At 38.6% G+C, this 19,022-nt stretch overlaps 1 protein-coding gene across 2 annotated transcripts in view; it reads left to right on the top strand.

The window, feature by feature from the left end:
* The window catches only part of LOC136857320 (armadillo-like helical domain-containing protein 3), a 302,306-nt gene that overhangs the window by 129,483 nt on the left and 153,801 nt on the right, over positions 1–19,022 (top strand). For both annotated transcript variants that reach the window (XM_067135906.2, XM_067135905.2), the window contains exons 9-10: positions 9,472–9,687; positions 16,042–16,262. In XM_067135906.2, the coding sequence (XP_066992007.1) occupies positions 9,472–9,687; positions 16,042–16,262 (437 nt within the window). The remainder of the gene's footprint in view (positions 1–9,471; positions 9,688–16,041; positions 16,263–19,022) is intronic.

Here is a 19,022-nt window from a genome sequence, read left to right as displayed (position 1 = left end):
AAATTATTGAACCTTTCTCTTGGTAAGTTATTCCAATCCCTAACTTCCCTTCCTATAAACGAATATTTGCCCCCCCCCCCCCCTTTTTTTTTTTTAAATTTTTTTATATATGGCTGGACTCAGGCTATGAAGCCTGCTATTCTGTCCGACCATACATACACCTACATGAAGAGTTAAATATACACTAAATTATCTACAGTTTAATATCTTAAGGCAGCAATTAAATGTTTTAATTAATCTAATACTTAGCTATGATCTAATCCTACTATGTTATAAGAAATCATTATTATTTATTAACCAGGTTTGACAGAGTTTCTTAAAGTGGAGGTGGTTTGACACGCTCCTAATTTCAGCAGGTAGGGAATTCCAAATTCGGCTGGCGGCGACTATAAATGATCTACTGTAGCCAGTTGAGCGGTGAATGGGAATGCTTAGTACTGCGGTGGATGATGATCTGGTAGGAATACTAGAAGGTGATGCTAGGTAATGGAATTGTGTGGCAAGGTATTCAGGTGTGTTAAGGTTCAGTATACGATGTAAGAGGGAAAGAGTGTGTAAATTTCTCTTAAGCGTAGCCATGAAAGCCTAGCAAATGCGGGAGAAATGTGGCTAAACCTTGGTATATGTGAAATAAATCGAACACATGCGTTATGTGCCTTTTGGAGCTTGACGGAAAGTGAGGCATTCAGGTTACTGTATACTACGTCACAGTAGTCGAATATTGGCATTACCATACTTTGGATAAGCAGTTTTCTTACATTTTGGGGGAGTAAATCTCTGAGTTTTTTAAGGGAATGCAAGGAATAAAACACTCGCTGACATATACCTGTTACATGATCGTTCCAACGAAGGTTTTTATCCATTATCATCCCTAAGTTTTTAACTGTGTCTTTGAATTGTAACTGAGTGCCTCTTAATGTTACTGAGCGGGTATGGATGTCTGTAAGTCGTGCGTGGGTTTTTTGGGTAGCTAAAAGAATACACTGCGATTTTTGGGCATTGATTTTTAGTGCATGGTCATCGGTCCACCTACATATTCTTCCTAGGTCGTCGTTCATATTATTTATTGCAGTCGGTAAGTCACGAGGATGTGCATGTGTATATATCTGTATGTCGTCTGCGTACACATGACATTGACAATGTTTAATTACTTGTGTTAGTCCTGAAATGAAGATCGAAAATAGGAGTGGCGCTAGCACTGACCCCTGTTGTATTCCAGTCTCTACAGATTGCCATGAAGAGAAATTTTCACCTGTAGATACACACTGCCGGCGATCAGAGAGATAGGAATACATCCAGGATAGTGTGCTTTGTGAGAAATTAAGAGCACGTAATTTTGCTATTAGTATGTCCGTGTCAACGCAGTCAAAGGCCTTACTAAGGTCTAGAAGAGTTAAAACAGTAACTTCTCCCTTATCCATAACTACTCGTATGTCGTTTGTAACTTTAAGCAGTGCAGTAGTTGTGCTATGATTGCTTCTAAAACCAGACTGGTATTTGTCAAGAAGCATATTGTTATTTAAATATGCGGTTATTTGTCTGTGTACTATTTTCTCCAAAATTTTGTCCTCTTGAATTCCAACTTTATCTTCATATTGTGATCTTTCCTACTTTTAAAGACACCACTCAAACTTATTCGTCTACTGATGTCCTCCCACGCCATCTCTCCTCTGACAGCTTGGAACATACCATGTATTACAAGTGATGAAAATCATTTTTCGTCCGTATTGAAAGTTTCATAAACTGTATATAGGATAATATCTTATGTTTATTTCCACCTATTCAATACAATATAAGATGTTGGCATTTATGTTGAAACATTTTTCAGATGAGACGGCTTCAAGCCGTACAATCATACGACGTCCTATTCAACAAAGAACTACATATCTGTTTATCAATATATTAGGTCTTTAGTTATTTCATTGAACATTTTATATGTACTACCTATGAATCCACCAGTTTTTAGTATCATTTGAATGTAATGTATATTCTCATAGAACTGATATTTTATGCCTTCCACTATGTATTAGACATCTATTAATGACTACGGCTTCAAGCCACCTTTTTTACTATAGTACAATCAAACGAAGTCCTATTCAACAAAGGACTACATATGTTTTTATCAATATATTAGTTTTTTAGTTATTTCATGAACATGTTTATAACAAATGTAAATCTTATCTCTCTTATAATCATCACACATTTTAGAATATCTTTAACCAATGCCTGGTAAAATAATAAGGTTTCTTGATAATGACTGAAGATGCCTCACAGTAGGAGGCAAAACATGTCTCATCTGATAAATGTTTCAACATAAATGCCAACATCTTATATTGTATTGAATAGGTGGAAATAAACATAAGATATTATCCTATATACAGTTTACATACCATGTAATCGAGCAGCTTGTCTCCTTTCTCCCAAATCTTCTCAGCCCAAACTTTGCAACATTTTTGTTACGCTACTCTTTTGTCGGAAATCACCCAGAACAAATCGAGCTGCTTTTCTTTGGATTTTTTCCAGTTCTTGAATCATGTAATCCTGGTGAGGGTCCCATACACTGGAACCATACTGTAGTTGGGGTCTTACCAGAGACTTATATGCCCTCTCCTTTACATCCTTACTTCAACCCCTAAATACCCTCATAACCATGTGCAGAGATCTGTACTCTTTATTAACAATCATATTTATGTGATTACCCCAATGAAGGTCTTTTCTTATATTAACACCTAGGTACTTACAGTGATCCCCAAAAGGAACTTTCACCCCATCAACGCAGTAATTAAAACTGAGAGGACTTTTCCTATTTGTGAAACTCACAACCTGACTTTTAACCCCGTTTATCATCATACCATTGTCCACTGTCCTTCTCACAACACTATCGAGGTCACCCTGCAGCCGCTCACAATCTTGTAACTTATTTATTACTCTGTACAGAATAACATCATCTGCAAACAGCCTTATCTCTGATTCCACTTCTTTACACATATCATTGATATATATAAGAAAACATAAAGGTCCAATAATACTGCCTTGAGGAATTCCCCTCTTAATTATTACAGGGTCAGATAAAGCTTCGCCTACTCTAATTCTCAGAGTTCTATTTTCTAGAAATATAGCCACCCATTCAGTCACTCTTTTTTCTAGTCCAATTGCACTCATTTTTGCCAGTAGTCTTCCATGATCTACCCTATCAAATGCTTTAGATAGGTCAATTGCAATACAGTCCATTTGGCCTCCTGAATCCAGGATATCTGCTATATCTTGCTGGAATCCTACAAGCTGAGCTTCAGTCGAATAACCTTTCCTAAACCCAAACTGCCTTCTGTTAAACCAGTTATTAATTTCGCAAACATGTCTAATATAATCAGAAAGAATGCTTTCCCAAAGCTTACATACAATGCATGTCAAACTGACTGGCCTGTAATTTTCAGCTTTATGTCTATCACCCTTTCCTTTATACACTGGGGCTACTACAGCAACTCTCCATTCATTTGGTATAGCTCCTTCAACCAAACAATAATCAAATAAGTATTTCAGATATGGTACTATATCCCAAGCCATTGCCTTTAGTATATCCCCAGAAATCTTATCAATTCCAGCTGCTTTTCTAATTTTCAGCTTTTGTATCTTACTATAAATGTCATTGTTATCATAGGTAAATTTTAATACTTCTTTAGTGTACTCACATCCCCTATCTGAACATTATCCTTGTAACCAACAATCTTTACATACTGCTGACTGAATACTTCTGCCTTTTGAAGATCCTCGCATATACACTCCCCTTGTTCATTAATGATTCCTGGAATGTCTTTCTTTGAACCTGTTTCTGCCTTAATGTACCTATACATACTCTTCCATTTTTCACTAAAATTTGTATGACCATCAGTTATGCTTGCCATCATGTTATTCTTAGCTGACTTCTTTGCTAGATTCAATTTCCTAGTAAGTTCCTTCAATTTCTCCTTACTTCTATAACCATTTCTAACTCTATTTCTTTCCAGTCTGCATCTCCTCCTTAGTCTCTTTACTTCTCTGTTATAATATGGTGGATCCTTACCATTCCTTACCACCTTTAAAGGAACCAACCTATTTTCCACATTCCTCAACATTAGCTTGTTTCCAGAGTGCAGGGAAAGTTCTATTTCTAAGACAGTAATTGAATATATGTGTGATAATCTGGAGGATAGCGCCTATTATATTATGTATGAAATGCATAGGGATGTCATCTACTCCTACTGCTTTAGATTTAATAGAGTATAGTACTTTTTAAATTTGGTTGCTAGTGACCTCTTGGAATGAAAATTGAGGATGGTTAAGTGGAGGGATGGCTGGTTGATTCGTATTTAATTCTGCCTGATTGATTGGTTTAAACGCGATTCGTTCTTCAGAGAAATATGTAATAAGCTTGTCTAGCGGAACAGTTGGTTTTCGTTGCTGTTGTTGCCCTTTTACAATACCAAGTGAGGGTAGTTCTTTCCAGGAATTCCTTGCATTCAGTTTACCTGAAAGCCAGTTTAAGTACTTAAATTTCTGATTTCTTGCTTAATTCTGTTCCTAAGTACCTGATAATTTTCAAAATCAGATTCGTTAGGGTACATTTGTACCGTCGAAACCATGAATCACGGCGAGCCATCAAATTCTCAATTTCGTCATTTAACCACGGGCGGGGGGGACTCGCTTTCACTTGTCGTTTGGGAGCGTGTTTGTCGTATAGACTAATAATGATGGAATTTAGTTTGTCTATTTTTGCGTCAAATATCGTCTAGTAGTAGAATATCATTCCAGGGTAGGTAGAATATCATTCCAGGGTAGTTTGTAGGCATCATACTTCAGGTGATCTAAATTAATATCTCTTATATTCCTACAAGTGGTGAAGTTAGGTTTGTATTTGGGTATACGAAGAGAATAGGATAAATAAACTTCACCAGAAGTGTGGGACATTTAGGGGCCATCTTGACAGATCTTCAGGTTTTATGTTGGATAAGAAGAAATTTGGACAAGTACAGCAAAAGGGAAGAAACCTAAGACAAAGACAAGTACACATGGTAAAATATTAGGAACACAGGACAAACACAAAAAGGAAAAGAAGATCCCGGCAGGATGATATACTCTTAAGTATTGTAAAGGAACAAACATGAGTCAAGTGAAGTCGTATATAGAGAGATAGGAACAGGAAAAGGAACACATTGGCAGGTCAGTGTGGGAAAAGGACGCAAGGACAAACCTGTAAACACAAAAGGACAATCTCTGCATCTTTCACTGCCATCTTCAATTAGATACGCACTCTCCTTGTTGCGGACTGAGAAGAGATGAATGTAGAAGAACTTGGATTGTCCTGACAATGTGGTCGTACAGTGCTTGTGATGTAAATTATAACTGTTTATTGAGAATGTTAGTGCTCCAAGATATATGTGTGTGTATTTCATACTTTAAAAAAAATCTTATGGCCTCCGGAGTGGCCTTGCACAGATCTATGGATTTGAAACCCTATAGGCAACCTGTGCGTATATAAGGATGAGGCCGTACCTAGGATGAATTCTAATATCGAAGACAGCACATAAGCACCCAGCTCCGATCCAGAGGAATTAACCAGTGAAAGATAAAATCCCTGGCCCAGCTGCGATTAAAACTTGTGTCATCATCCCCAAAGTGATGCAGCTCTTTTCAGGCACGCCTCCAATGAAGGTGAGCTGCGTACTCCATTTTAACCACATATCAGCCCTCCTGTCATTCTTAAATATAAATATCTAGTTGTACCAGGAATTGAAATGGAGCCTCCAAGGACGGGAGCTAATAACACTAACCGTTACACTGCAAAGGCAGACTATTTCATACCATTCTAGAGTATTAAGGTTCATTTCTATGCTTGTACTGATGTCTTGAATAGTTGTGTCCTGTGTTCTACAGTATGTTTGAGTGTTCTTGTGTGTTGTTTGTGCCATATTTTGAAATGTAGAGCAGTTTGTCCAATGAGAATATGATCTTGTATAACTATATATCTTTTTTTTTTTTTTTTTTTCCTGCTAGAATTTCTGTTTAGATTATTGTTTTAGTAAAGTCTTTTTAAATACCATACATGATTATACAAAAAGAAGAGCACTGGAATGAAATCAAAGTTAAACTTGTTGTTAACTCCAAGAAATAGATCAACTTATTACTGCTGTATTATATGTATATTGTATTGACTGGAAGATGTTTCTTAACCTTTTCACTGCTAATATTTTGAAAGTTAAAAACTTCATGATTGTTCCGTATTGAATAGAGAAATAAGAAGATGTACAATATTATAGGGAAGGATCCACCTTTCAATACTCCGTAGTAAGTTGAACTAAAAAGTAGTTACAACCTGTTTATTATATTTTGCCTGTGTTCAATATATTAGTTGTTTTAAGATCTTCGCTAATTGGCTGATGATGACACTTGAAATGTGTTGAAACCGGTCCCAATAAACAGGTTGTAACTACTTTTTAGTTCAACTTACTACGGAGTATTGAAAGGTGGATCCTTCCCTATAATATTGCACATCTTCTTATTAATATTTTGAAAGGCGATCAGAACCATCCGTGCTGAATTTAAAAAATATATTAAATATTTGCAGAGTGACCCAAAATAATTGGAAATGTCATCTGAACTGGCAAAAGAATTTCAGAATACCTTTCCATTTTATTATTTTCTTCTTGCATAAAAATTAGGGACAGAGATAATCAGGATTGTCCATTAGAGCCAGAAATACACTATCCTAAACAAGTTTATTTAATCACTGGTATCTGAGTACTCATCTTCCTATTTAAGAGTATTCACAGTTTCGGTAAGTTCGAACTCTGAAAGCACTTGCCGTCTGCTACTTGAAGGCATTTTTACAGGCCCTGAACACAGGTGTATTTCAGGACTGCCGATCTAATTTGCGTACCGAGCTGGGTGCATTATTTCAGATATTGAACCGCAGATAGAAGTAAAATAATTGAGGAGCTATCTGACGGTGAGATAGTGGCCCTGGTCAGGAAAGCCAAGAATAACAGCCGAGTGGATTCATCGTGCTGACCACACGACACCTCGTAATCTGCAGGCCTTCAGGCTGAGCTGCGGTCACTTGGTACACCATGGCCCTTCGGAGTTATTGCGCCATGGGGTTTGGGTTTAGCAGTAAAATGCAGCGCGCATTTTGACTTATGGTCCATTATGTTCCTAAAAGATTTTTTTTTGCTAGTGGCTTTACGTCGCACCAACACAGATAGATCGTATGGCGGCGATGTGATAGGAAAGGGCTAGGAGTTGGAAAGAAGTAGCCGTGGCCTTAATTAAGGTACAGCCCCAGCATTTGCCTGGTGTGAAAATGGGAAACTACGGAAAACCATCTTCAGGGCTGCCGACAGTGGGATTCGAACTCACTATCTTCCGGATGCAAGCTCACAGCCACGCACCCCTGACCGCGTGAGCAACTCACTTGCTGCCAGTCATGTTTGAAAGCCAAAGGAAACTCCAAAGGTATCAATTTCCTTTTCAGAAATTTAGCTGAAGTTGCTGACGAGTTATCTTGGGCACAGCAAGGACGTGACGTACTACCGCGCACGAGATATCTTGGTTGTAGCAGTATAATCGTTAATTTAACTACAATATTTAATGGTTGTAGCGTGGATGTTGTGGTATTTTCTCGTAATGTTGGGTTTTAGGTGTACTTTTTATCACAAATTACTCTAGTTCGGGTATTCAAGTTTTGCCTTTATTCAAAGTCATTTTCAGCCTACAAATACAACAGAAATAACATGCCAAGTTGTGTTAGATGAGTACAGATTCTATGGTATGATTATTAGTCTTACAAACTAATGGCATCCCTAAATATCAAAAACATAAAATAAGGAACATATTTAAAAACCGCTCGACAGACCTTCTGTAGTGTGAACATTAGACGTCCAAGGTACAGACATATGAAAATTTGGCAGTGGAAATAAGCTAATGGGTGGAACTGTACAATTTGTTAATCACAGTGTGTTCAGGGAAGGATGTTTGTTGGTATATGTCTTCTTTTTTTTTTTTTTTTGTTACACTTGTGTTATTTCTAAAAAATATGGAGCCCTTCTTCTTTAGAAGTACTTACATATGTCAAAATAACCAAGAAAAGTATAAACGAGCAAACTTCCTTCCCTGAACACTGTGTGATTAATAAATTATATAGTTCCACCCGTTAACTTATTTCCGCTGCCCGATTCTGATTTGTCTGTACCTTGTGTTGATGGCTAAGAAGCTTTCTCCAGCAGTTTTTAAATATATTTCTTATTTTATGTTTTTTATATTTATATGCTGTTAGTTTGTAAGACTAATATTTGGAGTTTGTACTTATGTAACAAAACTTAGCATGTTGTTTTTGTTGTATTTGTAGGCTGAAGATGACTTTGAATAAAGTTGAAACTTGAGTACTTGAATTGGAGTAATTCATGGTACAAAAAACTACATCTAAAACCTATCATTAAAATACAGTGTAGCAGAGACCTTAATTTACATCTAAAAATTAGACTTTTGAGATGTTACGTCTTCTCCACCTTGCTCTATGGATTTGAGACCTGAACCATGATGAAAAGAGAAATGGACAGTTTGGAGGCATGTGAGTTATGGACATACAGAAGGATACTGCCGTTGAGTTGGACAGATAGGTCACAAACGATGAGGTAATGAGGAGAATGGCGAAATATTAAATACTGTCAAAATCAGAAAGGTCTAGTATCTCGGTCATGTGATGTGAGAAGAGAAATATCATCTACTGCAGCTGGTCATTCAAGAGTAAGATACAAGGCGAAAGAAGACCAGGAAGAAGACACATTTTTGCGATTGATAATCTGAAAACTTGAATCAACTGTTCCACTGTTGAGCTGTTTTGCACTGCATCATCTAAAGCAAGAATCTCTATGATGGTAGCCGACCTTCTAAAAGGAGATGGCACTTGAAGAAGAAGAAGAAGAAGAAGAAGATTATATTTCATCTTCCTAGTGCCACCCGTACTGTAGGTTTCTTACTTCTATCGATTTTGTTTGAAAGAGTGAATTCAGTTTCCACTGTTATGTTTTAGTGTGTCTTCTCCTGATTGTGAACATACACAAAAAGAAGATAAGATTAGTTTATATACCTTAAATTATGGCAAGGAATAAACAAGTGACAAATTAAGTCATATCGTGAAAGATAGGAACATGAAAGGAAACAGCTATGTCCTAAACTCCTCATTCAGTTCATTCCTCTTCCCTGTCTTTGTGTTTATTCTATTGTGTATTCTTTTTCATGTTCCTCTCTTTCTGTATATGGCATTATATAACTTAGATTAATTGTAAAATTATTATTCTCAGAAGAGGATGATATATCAACTTTCTTAAATAGTAATTTATAACATTAGAATTTTACAGTACAGAAACATGTATTTAGTTACTCCCTCATCAGGTATTATCGAGTTGAATGTTGTATTAGTAAAATGTAATGTTTCAGGGCTAACAATGCAGTACTTGTGGCCTTGTATGAAGCTGTCCACCTCAACCGTAATTTCATCACAACGTTAGCTCACACTCAAACGGATACAAGTGCACCTCCTTCTCCCAGTAACACGCTCAATTCTTCTCAACCGACTCCTGACCTCTCAGTTCCTCCTGCGGTTGACATATTTGCACAACCTTCAAATCTTCTAGTCACTTTCTTCCAATATTGGTAAGTTGTTATTTATTGATTTTTATGGTATATGTATGAAAGTTTCAAAATTTCTGCTTCAGAAATAATTTGATACAGTTGTGTATAAAGGAATGAGTGAATAATGAAGTACTGTACTGAATCATATTCCGAAAGAAATTTGTTTTCTCTGTTAGATTCCTTCAGAATTTTACACTGAAATCACTAGCAAAATCATAAATGTAACAACATCCAGTATTATAAACGTACAAAGGGATTAAAGGAAATTGGTTTGAAGAGCTTTGATATGTGTATACAATATGCAGTGTATTCTCATATTCAATGATAAATATTATTGTTCAGTCACATGGGTTACACAAAGCACCATTTTATTATTATGAAGCCTTCTGAGCTTAAGTTGGCGGGTTCGATCTCTGCTCAGTCCTACATTATTTGAAGGTGCTCAGATACTCCTGTCATGTGTTGGTAGATTTCTGGTGCATTAAAGAACTTGGGACAAAATTCCAGCACTGCAGCATTTCCAAAAAGCGAAATACTGTAGTTAGTTGGACGTAAAATTAATAATATTTTTAAACATTTTTATTGCTTAAAAGTAAGTTACTCTAATATATTAAGTTTATATAATTACAGGAATATTTAATTTTGTGTTGCTGTTGCTGGCGTGCTGCAGCCCTTGTAAGGCAGACCCTCCGACGAGGTTGAGCGGCGTCAGCCGTGTATAGGAAACTGTGTGTTAGTGTGAAGGAGGAGGATGGTGTCGTGTGTAGTGTATGAGTTGCAGGAATCTTGGGGACAGCACGCACCTAGTCCTTGAGCAAAGGGAGTTAATGTTTTAAGAATAAAATCCTTCGACCCAACTGGGAATCAAACCTGGGACTCCGAGGACCAGAGACCAAGAGACAGACCTCTCAGCTATCGAGCCAGTCACAGGAATATAGAAAGAGCCTATTCTTATCAGTTTGTCTGAAATCCATCTCTGTCAGTATGATCCTTTTTGATCAAATAAAACATCTGTCCTTACTGGCTAAGATGAGGGACATGATCACTACATTAGATCCTATCTTAACATTTTACAACAGCATGATTTTTTTTTTTTTTGCTAGGGGCTTTACGTCGCACCGGCACAGATAGGTCTTATGGCGACGATGGGATAGGAAAGACCTATGAGTTGGAAGGAAGCGGCCGTGGCCTTAATTAAGGTACAGCCCCAGCATTTGCCTGGTGTGAAAATGGGAAACCACGGAAAACCATTTTCAGGGCTGCCGATAGTGGGATTCGAACCTACTATCTCCCGGATGCCATAGCATGAAAAAGCTAAATTAGAATTCTGCAGTTCAGATGGGATGGTTTCTAACTGGTAATTGAGTTCATAATTCACTATAAATTCAGTTATCAAATTTCATTTTATTTTTATTGAAATGTTCAATGCTATTCCGAAGAAAATTTCTCAAATGAAAATTGTCATACATTAGTCAAAATAACAATTGAATGAAATGCAAAAATTGATCTCCAATGAGATTTGAAAAACTTAAATATTAAATTTTTATAATGATTGAAATAAGGAATTACATACTCATTTAAGTCGAACAAAAATGTGACTGAATTTTCTTAATGAAACTAAAATCAATTTTCTTAATTAAGTAATCAAATCCAACTTCTAGACTCTCTCATAAGGTAACAGTGCTGAACAAAAATTAACATTGTTGAAGAACACAAAAAATCAATCTCCATGAGTAACGACCTAAAACTGCATACCAAACTCATGGTGTACAAAGCTGTTGTCATTTCCATGCTGCTGTATGGCTGTGAAACTTGGACACTCTATTGCCATGATATAAAAAAACTTGAGCACTTCCGCCAACAGAAAATAAGATACATCTTGAATATTAAGTGGGAGGACTACGTGACCAACACAGCAGTTCTGGACAAGGTGCAGCTAAATGGCATTCAGGCAACAATCATCGCTCATCAGCTGAGATGGTTAGGGCATGTTCACTGCATGGGTGATACCAGGCTTCCCCACCAAATTCTCTATGGTGAACTTTGCTCCAGCAAAACCAACATCTTGTTGGCAGGTGCGTCGTTTGGACAAGATACTTCCAGGATATGGGTGATAGCAGGCTCTTATGGACATCCTTAACTGTTCCTTCTTCCTCAAACTTATCTCGCAAACAAGTAATTGTGAGTCTCAATGGTGCATCGCATTGAAACTCCATTCTAAACTGTTTTTGACCAGGTGAGTTGGCAGCTGTGAGCTTACATCCGGGAGATAGTGGGTTCGAACCCCACTGTCAGCAGCCCTGAAGATGGTTTTCCGTGGTTTCCCATTTTCACACTAGGCAAAAGCTGGGACTGTGCCTTAATTAAGGCCACGGCCACTTCCTTCCCATTCCTAGGTCTAACCTCTCCCATCATCGCCATAAGACCTATCTGTGTCGGTGCTACGTTAAGCAAAAAAAAAATCCTGTCTTTGCACTTCACTTGGGTATGTTCTCAGTCTTCCAGTAACACTTTATAATGAATTTTCTTTCAAAGTACAGTCTGACTCCAGTCATTATTTCAAGCAGCCACAACTGAAAAAATGACAAAAAGTGTGGTTGTTATGAACTGTCAAAGAGTGTATACATTTTATTGAGACATCCTGGACATGCAGACACACGCTGTAGTAATCCACTAGTACACAGCATATGAAGTAGAACATTCAACGTCAAAATCTTCATCTACCACCCCGGTGACTCATCAACTATGTCTGTCAAACTGGCCGACTGCCACCCACAATGTATTACTGTAAAAAATGGAAAGAAGAAAGGTCCAAAGCTGTGAACTGGGCTGCTAAAGTTCTTGTTAGAAGTGAGTAGATCATGCGTAATGTTGCTAGGTATGTAAAAAAGTTTATCGCTTGTTTTCAAACCAACGTCTATCCTAATCCTTTCGAGTTTTTAATCCATTAGTGCAGGGTGATTAATTTGAAAGTTCAGAGCAGAGTGCCAAGGATTAGGCGCGCTGGGAAACGGAGACAGCTAGGGCAGTGCCCGCCATGACAAGCAGGCATAGTCGGCTCAAAGAAGCGGCATGATTACGCCTATAGAAACTAAACTAAACTGAACTCACCGGCTACATAGATGCTCTGGACAAATAAGTAAATGAATAAACAAATAAATAAATCAACTAGGAAATTAAACTGAACTCGCCAGTAATAAATAAATAAATAAATAAATCAACTAGGAAATTAAACTGAACTCTCCAGTATTTACAGACGATGCTGAAAGTGATCTCCTTCAACTGCAGTGCAAGCTTCACATCTTGTATTGAGATTTCGAAACACACTTTGTAGTTCATGGACACCGATAGAACACACAATGTACCTAATTTCAGTTTTTAATTCTTCTGCAGTTCGAGGATTATTCCTGTAAACTTTTTCTTTAAGATTTCCCCATAGATAAAAATCACATGAACTTAAATCAGGCAAATGAGGGGGCCATAAGCCTTTACTGATGATCTGATCATCATCAAACATTTCCCGTAACCGTTACATAGAGCTACGTGCCGTATGGGCCGTTGCACTATCCTGCTGGAAATAGCTGTACCTTTTCTCTTCTTCAGTCAGTTCAGCAAAAAATGGTTCCAGAATGTTGTGAATATAACGGTCAGAAGTAATCGTGTCCTGCAAAAATATCAGACCGATAATTCGTCGGGCACTGATAGCACACCACACACCCACCTTCGCATCGTACAGAGGTCTCGGCTGTAAAATGTGCGGGTTGTGTGTATCCCAGATTCTATTGTTCTGTGAACTGACATATCCACTCAAATGAAACCGGGCTTCGTCGCTCATAAAAAGAAAGTTCGGATCCACAATACAGTCATGGACACTAGTCATTAGCCAATTGCAAAATCGTATTCTTGCATTGAAATCTGTAGGCAGCATGTTATGGACTGAATGGGTCCGATAAGATCATAAATGTAACAATTTTGTCGCATCACGTGCTGAAGAAGGTGAAATACCACTTTCCTGAGCTACTCTCCGAAGCGACTTATGTGGCTGACCTGGAGTCTTGCCTGTATATCTTCTAACCTCTCCCGTGTGAGAGCTGTTCTCCTTCACTTCTTTTTCTTATTGCTTACGGAGCCAGCACTACGCCACTTGTAAACAAGCTGATGCACGTAATGTTTTGATGGTACTGTCGCACCGGGAAATTATCTACGGAATTTTCAAAGGCACCTTTTAACTGGTTTCTACTTCTTGTGCAAATAACACTCGACCATAAATATTCTTTGCTCTATAATGTATTTAACCATCATGATAATAACCTCACAACACACCTTAAAAGTCCAATAGTTTATAGCGAACTGAGGGACAGAGTGCTAAACTGCTGCGCGCTGGCAGTGAACCCTTCTTATCTCTCCAGTGTTGACAGAAGCCATATGGCGCTCGCTCGGAACTTCCCACGGCATGCGAGCAGAAGTCTGAACACTTAAATTATTCTCCCTGTAGCACCAGTACAAATTTCTTCCTGTACATAATGAATCTCCTAGAAAGTTGAGGGCACAGCAGTTTTATTAAAATAATTGAATTCTGTTTTCAGTACTAAGACACCATGTGTATTGCAGCACACAAATTGTACTGGTAATATTTTGTCCCTTTGGGGAACCTCCTCATGGGGAAAATGTTGGTTGTGTTATAGAATAAATTGTGTACATACTTGTATGTATATAAGAAAATTAATGCTTTCACAAGGAATAGGAGCTCTTTTAGGTGGATTGTGGACGCGCGCGTGCACGCACGCACACACACGCCGCCAGTAGAGAAAGTGCCACTGAAATCCATCATACAGCATCTGTTCTCCAGAGGGGCAGCTGCAAAAGGCATCTGTTTTCCAGGTTAGGGGCAGCCTGATTGAAACCTTACAGTTGGGTGTAGCGAGCCCACCGTTACAATAGCATAAATGAAGTATCAGAGTGGATCAGGACAAGAAGGCAAAATGGAGGACTATGATCCACTGTCCAACCCAGGAGTTCTACATGTCCTCGGACACTCCTGGCACTGAAATCCGTATGCCCTTTCATTTTTTTCTGGACAAGGGTGATGGAAGAGGAGGAGGAGGAGGAGGAGAAGAAGGAAGAAGAAGAAGACATATTATAAATTAAAATGTGTGTTAAATGGCAGTTTTTGATGTTAAATACTTCTCTACACTGAGATCTCTCTTCATCATCATACTGCAGCTGAGCGTAGTCTGTTGTGTGTTGTCATAAGTGAATGGTGCTTATTTGCAGAACATCCGGCGAAAATGCAGACTGTATAACCCAAGTGTTGTAACATTACAGACCAAGGATCTTGTCCAGGCCCTATCCTAACATATCTAGATCAGTGGTGTTGTCCAGACCCTGCCTTAACCAGTCCAGACCAGTGGTGTTTCCACAGGAAACAAGAGGCCTAAGGCCGCTTCGCGACTCTAACATGGAGGCTTACGCCCTTAGACCCCCTCTACTTATCTCCATATCACTGGTCTTGTCCAGCTCTACCCTAATGTATCCAGACCAATGGTCTTGTCCAGCCCCCCAACCCTAACCAATCCAGACCATTGGTCTTGTCCAACCCCTACCCTAACCTGTCCTGACCATTGGTCTTGTCCAGACCCTACCCTAACTAGTACAGACCAACTGTCTTGTCCTAAGTAGGTCCAGGCTTCGTGGCTCCAACCTGTGGGCTTAGTTTTTAAGTAGACAGATTGGCAGCCTATTGCACCGCCAGACTACGTCCTCCATGAGAAGGCAACGAGAAGTAAAGAAACGACAATCGTTCCGCGCATATTTGGATGTGTTGAAAGTTTGGTAACCAGGGCTGTAGTAATGATGAATATCCAATGTAGGAATGCATCGAACTTCCATTGAATCCAGCGTAACAAAATATGTTCGTGGACATGATTTGGTACAGTCATTTTGATGGATAAAATAAGATTTGAAATGACGGTTACTTTCAAGCCTATTTTATACTAGGAAAACACACTTTGGCACAGTTGGATTTAGCAGCATGAAAGAGTACTTGAAAATCTAAAGAAAATCACATTAAACTCGGTTTTGTCCATGGGGAGAATGTAGTACCATTTGCAACAATACTACTCATATACTGTAACTAAAGATTTTTTTAAAATCTCCATGGAGTTACTGTTTGCAGATAAATGGTGAAGAATCCAAGTTTCCTTTCTACATATCCCACTTAATACATTGAGTTGCACTCTGTCATTTATGACAATATTTTTCAGTGTATTAGGTAACTGTTTGTTTCTTTTCTACTTGTCCTTTATGTGTATAATTGGTAATGCATTTCTCAAGCTCAATTGCTAATCATTGAAATATTAATTTTTGATGCTTTAGTTCTATAGTGATGCAAGATACAAAGTCGGAAGCAAGTGTGAATAACGTCAAACTGTGTTTCCTCATCCTAACGTGCATCTCAGAGGACCAGTATGCCAACTCATTGATGCACGATGTTAACCTGGTGTTTAAAGTACAGCTTCATAGACTACCCATGAGACACAGAAAGCTTGCACCAGACAAAGCAAGTCCTTCACAACCTCTTGCCTCAACTCTTCTTGGTTAGTGTATCATCTATTTTAAAATAGTTTGTTACTAGTCCAGACTATTTTGATCTGATCTTTATATTTGTTGTTTGCATTCTTAAAATTAGAATTAATCACAGTTTGTTTGCCATGGTCATTCTCTGTAGTATTTGTTTTAAATATCTTTGTACTGTAATTAAGGTTGCTATTTTTTGATAATACCAATATCTGGAAAAGGATAATGAACACAAAATGAGATAATACTAAAAATTATCACAAAAATAGGGATGAAAATACACTCATGTGCAATGCAATTAGAGATACCTAGCTAGTAGCATGTTCCACCCCCTTGATGACAGTGGCGGTACGGCATGCCATGGACTCCACCAGACACCGGAAGCATCGGGAAGCCATACTAATCCACGGTCGCTGCACAGCTTTCCACAATCTATGAAGATTTGTCAGAACAGGGTCCAGTGCACGCAGATCCCTCTCAACAGCATCCGAGATGTACTCAGTGGGTGGGATTGAGATTGAGGCCAGGCAAGCGTTTTCACATCCGTGGAGTGCTCATCAAACTAATACGCCGCAACTCGGGGACTGGAGCAGTGTCTTGCTGTAGGTACAGGTCACCTGCAGGGATCTGGAGGTGAATATGTTCTGCCGTCTGGTTCCTGTAACATTTGCCGGTGAGGGAGGTTGTCAGATGTATCAAGAGTCCCATTTTATCCCGCTTGAACAGTCCCCGTACAAAGATACCACCACTGCCACCAGCCTGAACTGTATCCTTCTGGGGAGAGGAATCCATTGGCTCATGATGTACTCGTACCCAGCCTTCGGCGTATACCAACTGGTATTTGATCTCCTTTGTCCATTTGACCTTTTTTCCTGCTTCTAGCATCCAGTAATGGTGTTCCGTTGCCTATATCAATTATGAAGTGCGCCCAGCAGAGTTACCCTCTTGGGATGCTTGGTTCTGTAATCTGCTCGCATGTTGTTGTCCAGCATTAAATTGACGAGTGTCAGCTGCAGTGTGGCTCGTCTCTCAGCCTTTATGACCTGAGGTAGCTGATGGTAACCCCTATCATCAACGCATCGTAGATTATGACAGTCATACCCTGACGGATGCGGTTTTGCCCAAATCCACGTATGATACTCTCTTCATATTGTGGCCCTCGGAAAGTCCAGTGCCTACCCGACTTCAGAGATAGAGTGGCATATATGTCTGGCACCGACAGTCGATTAGCGATCAGATCCTATAGTCAGATGTTACTCATACAGCCTGTACAAGGTCTGATGTCTTCACTGTCACATTCACTAGGCCTAGCATATTGCCATTTCCCCAGTACGACAGCTATCTCTTAATCGGTTGCTCATGAGTGTATGAAGTGCTCATCTTCTTTGGTAACTTCACCAACTTGTTTACGTGGAAGCTTACCGTATGTAAGTTCTTCGGGGATTGTTCTTGTTGACTAGTCTCTCTATAATGTAACTAGCTGTAGTACCCATCATTGATGGGATAGTCACTTAGCATGTGCATGATTACATGTTTGTTCACCTCTCATACTATTCCGCCAGATTTCAAGACATATCAGAGGGCATGTCTCCACCTTTCAGCGGTTTCTTGTGACATCACTACCTTGCTCTCTGTGGCCTTTTTGCACTTTCATATCCTTTTATATTATTGCTGATCTTGATTTGATCTCTTCCTTCTCATATAAAAGAAAGCCAGGTATCGGGTTAATATTTAAAAATTACTGACAGATGTACAAAGCCTTTAAACTGTAGCCGGAACAATTTCCATAGCTACCCTTATTACAGTCTATAGTTACCTGATCTTAGACTTGAACTTTCACATGACTGCCACTGATATTTCTCTTATTTTTGACTATCAGAAAAAAGTTATAGAACGAAAAATCGCCATGAGTTGTTTTAGTATAAAACCAACTGTAAAAGAGATAGGCTACATCGAGTTTTATACTTTAGGCCCCTTCTGAAGCACCCCCTTCTGGTGAAATTCTTTGAACAGCTTATAACTCAGATCATACTCAACCTTACTCTAAACCGTATACCAAGTTTCATTTAAATCCGCACATCCATTTTTCCTGTGATGCTGTAACAGGCACAGACCATTACAATCATGTCAGTATTCTTGTCAAAGTACAGTATTAACTGACTAGAACGTCACATTTAAAAGCAACGTTACCATATGTAATGCTTGATCAAATATAAAACAGCACAGTTTCCTCTCTTCCCACGAACAGTACTACACTGGCTTTCTAACAGTGGCAAGTTCCTGAGCTGGAATGACCCCGCCACAGACAGCGTTGAACACTGCTCTGACGTTTTCCATTAAGTGTGTACCCTGCCCATTCCTATCAGCACCTTATAGCAGGAATCGAATAGCTGGAATACTATGATGAACCAGTGTGTCACATACCAGTAGTTATCAGAATATGTATGAACCACAAGATGGCATGTTAAAAAAATAAAGTTATCTAACTCCCCGGCTACTTCCCGCCAATATTCAAGCAGGCTGTTCTACTGGGCATGGAGCAGTAATGCCATCTACTGCAAATGATGCGAGCAGAGGAGAAAAAGTGCATCACAACAAACAATAGTTAATATAATGTTATTGTTGAATAATTTTATAGGCTTTCGATATTGTAATTAATAATATTTATATTTAATTATATTGTTACTTTCAGTGCTTAAGATACTGTGTTGGTGGATGCTACAAATAATATTAAAACAACATAATCATATTTAGTTTATCTTCTTCATTTTCCTTCGTAA

This window comes from Anabrus simplex, chromosome 1 (assembly GCF_040414725.1).
Source record: "Anabrus simplex isolate iqAnaSimp1 chromosome 1, ASM4041472v1, whole genome shotgun sequence".
Taxonomy (NCBI): domain Eukaryota; kingdom Metazoa; phylum Arthropoda; class Insecta; order Orthoptera; family Tettigoniidae; genus Anabrus; species Anabrus simplex.
The sequence above is the reverse complement of the archived record's forward strand: the minus strand, read 5'-3'. Positions and strand labels throughout refer to the sequence as shown.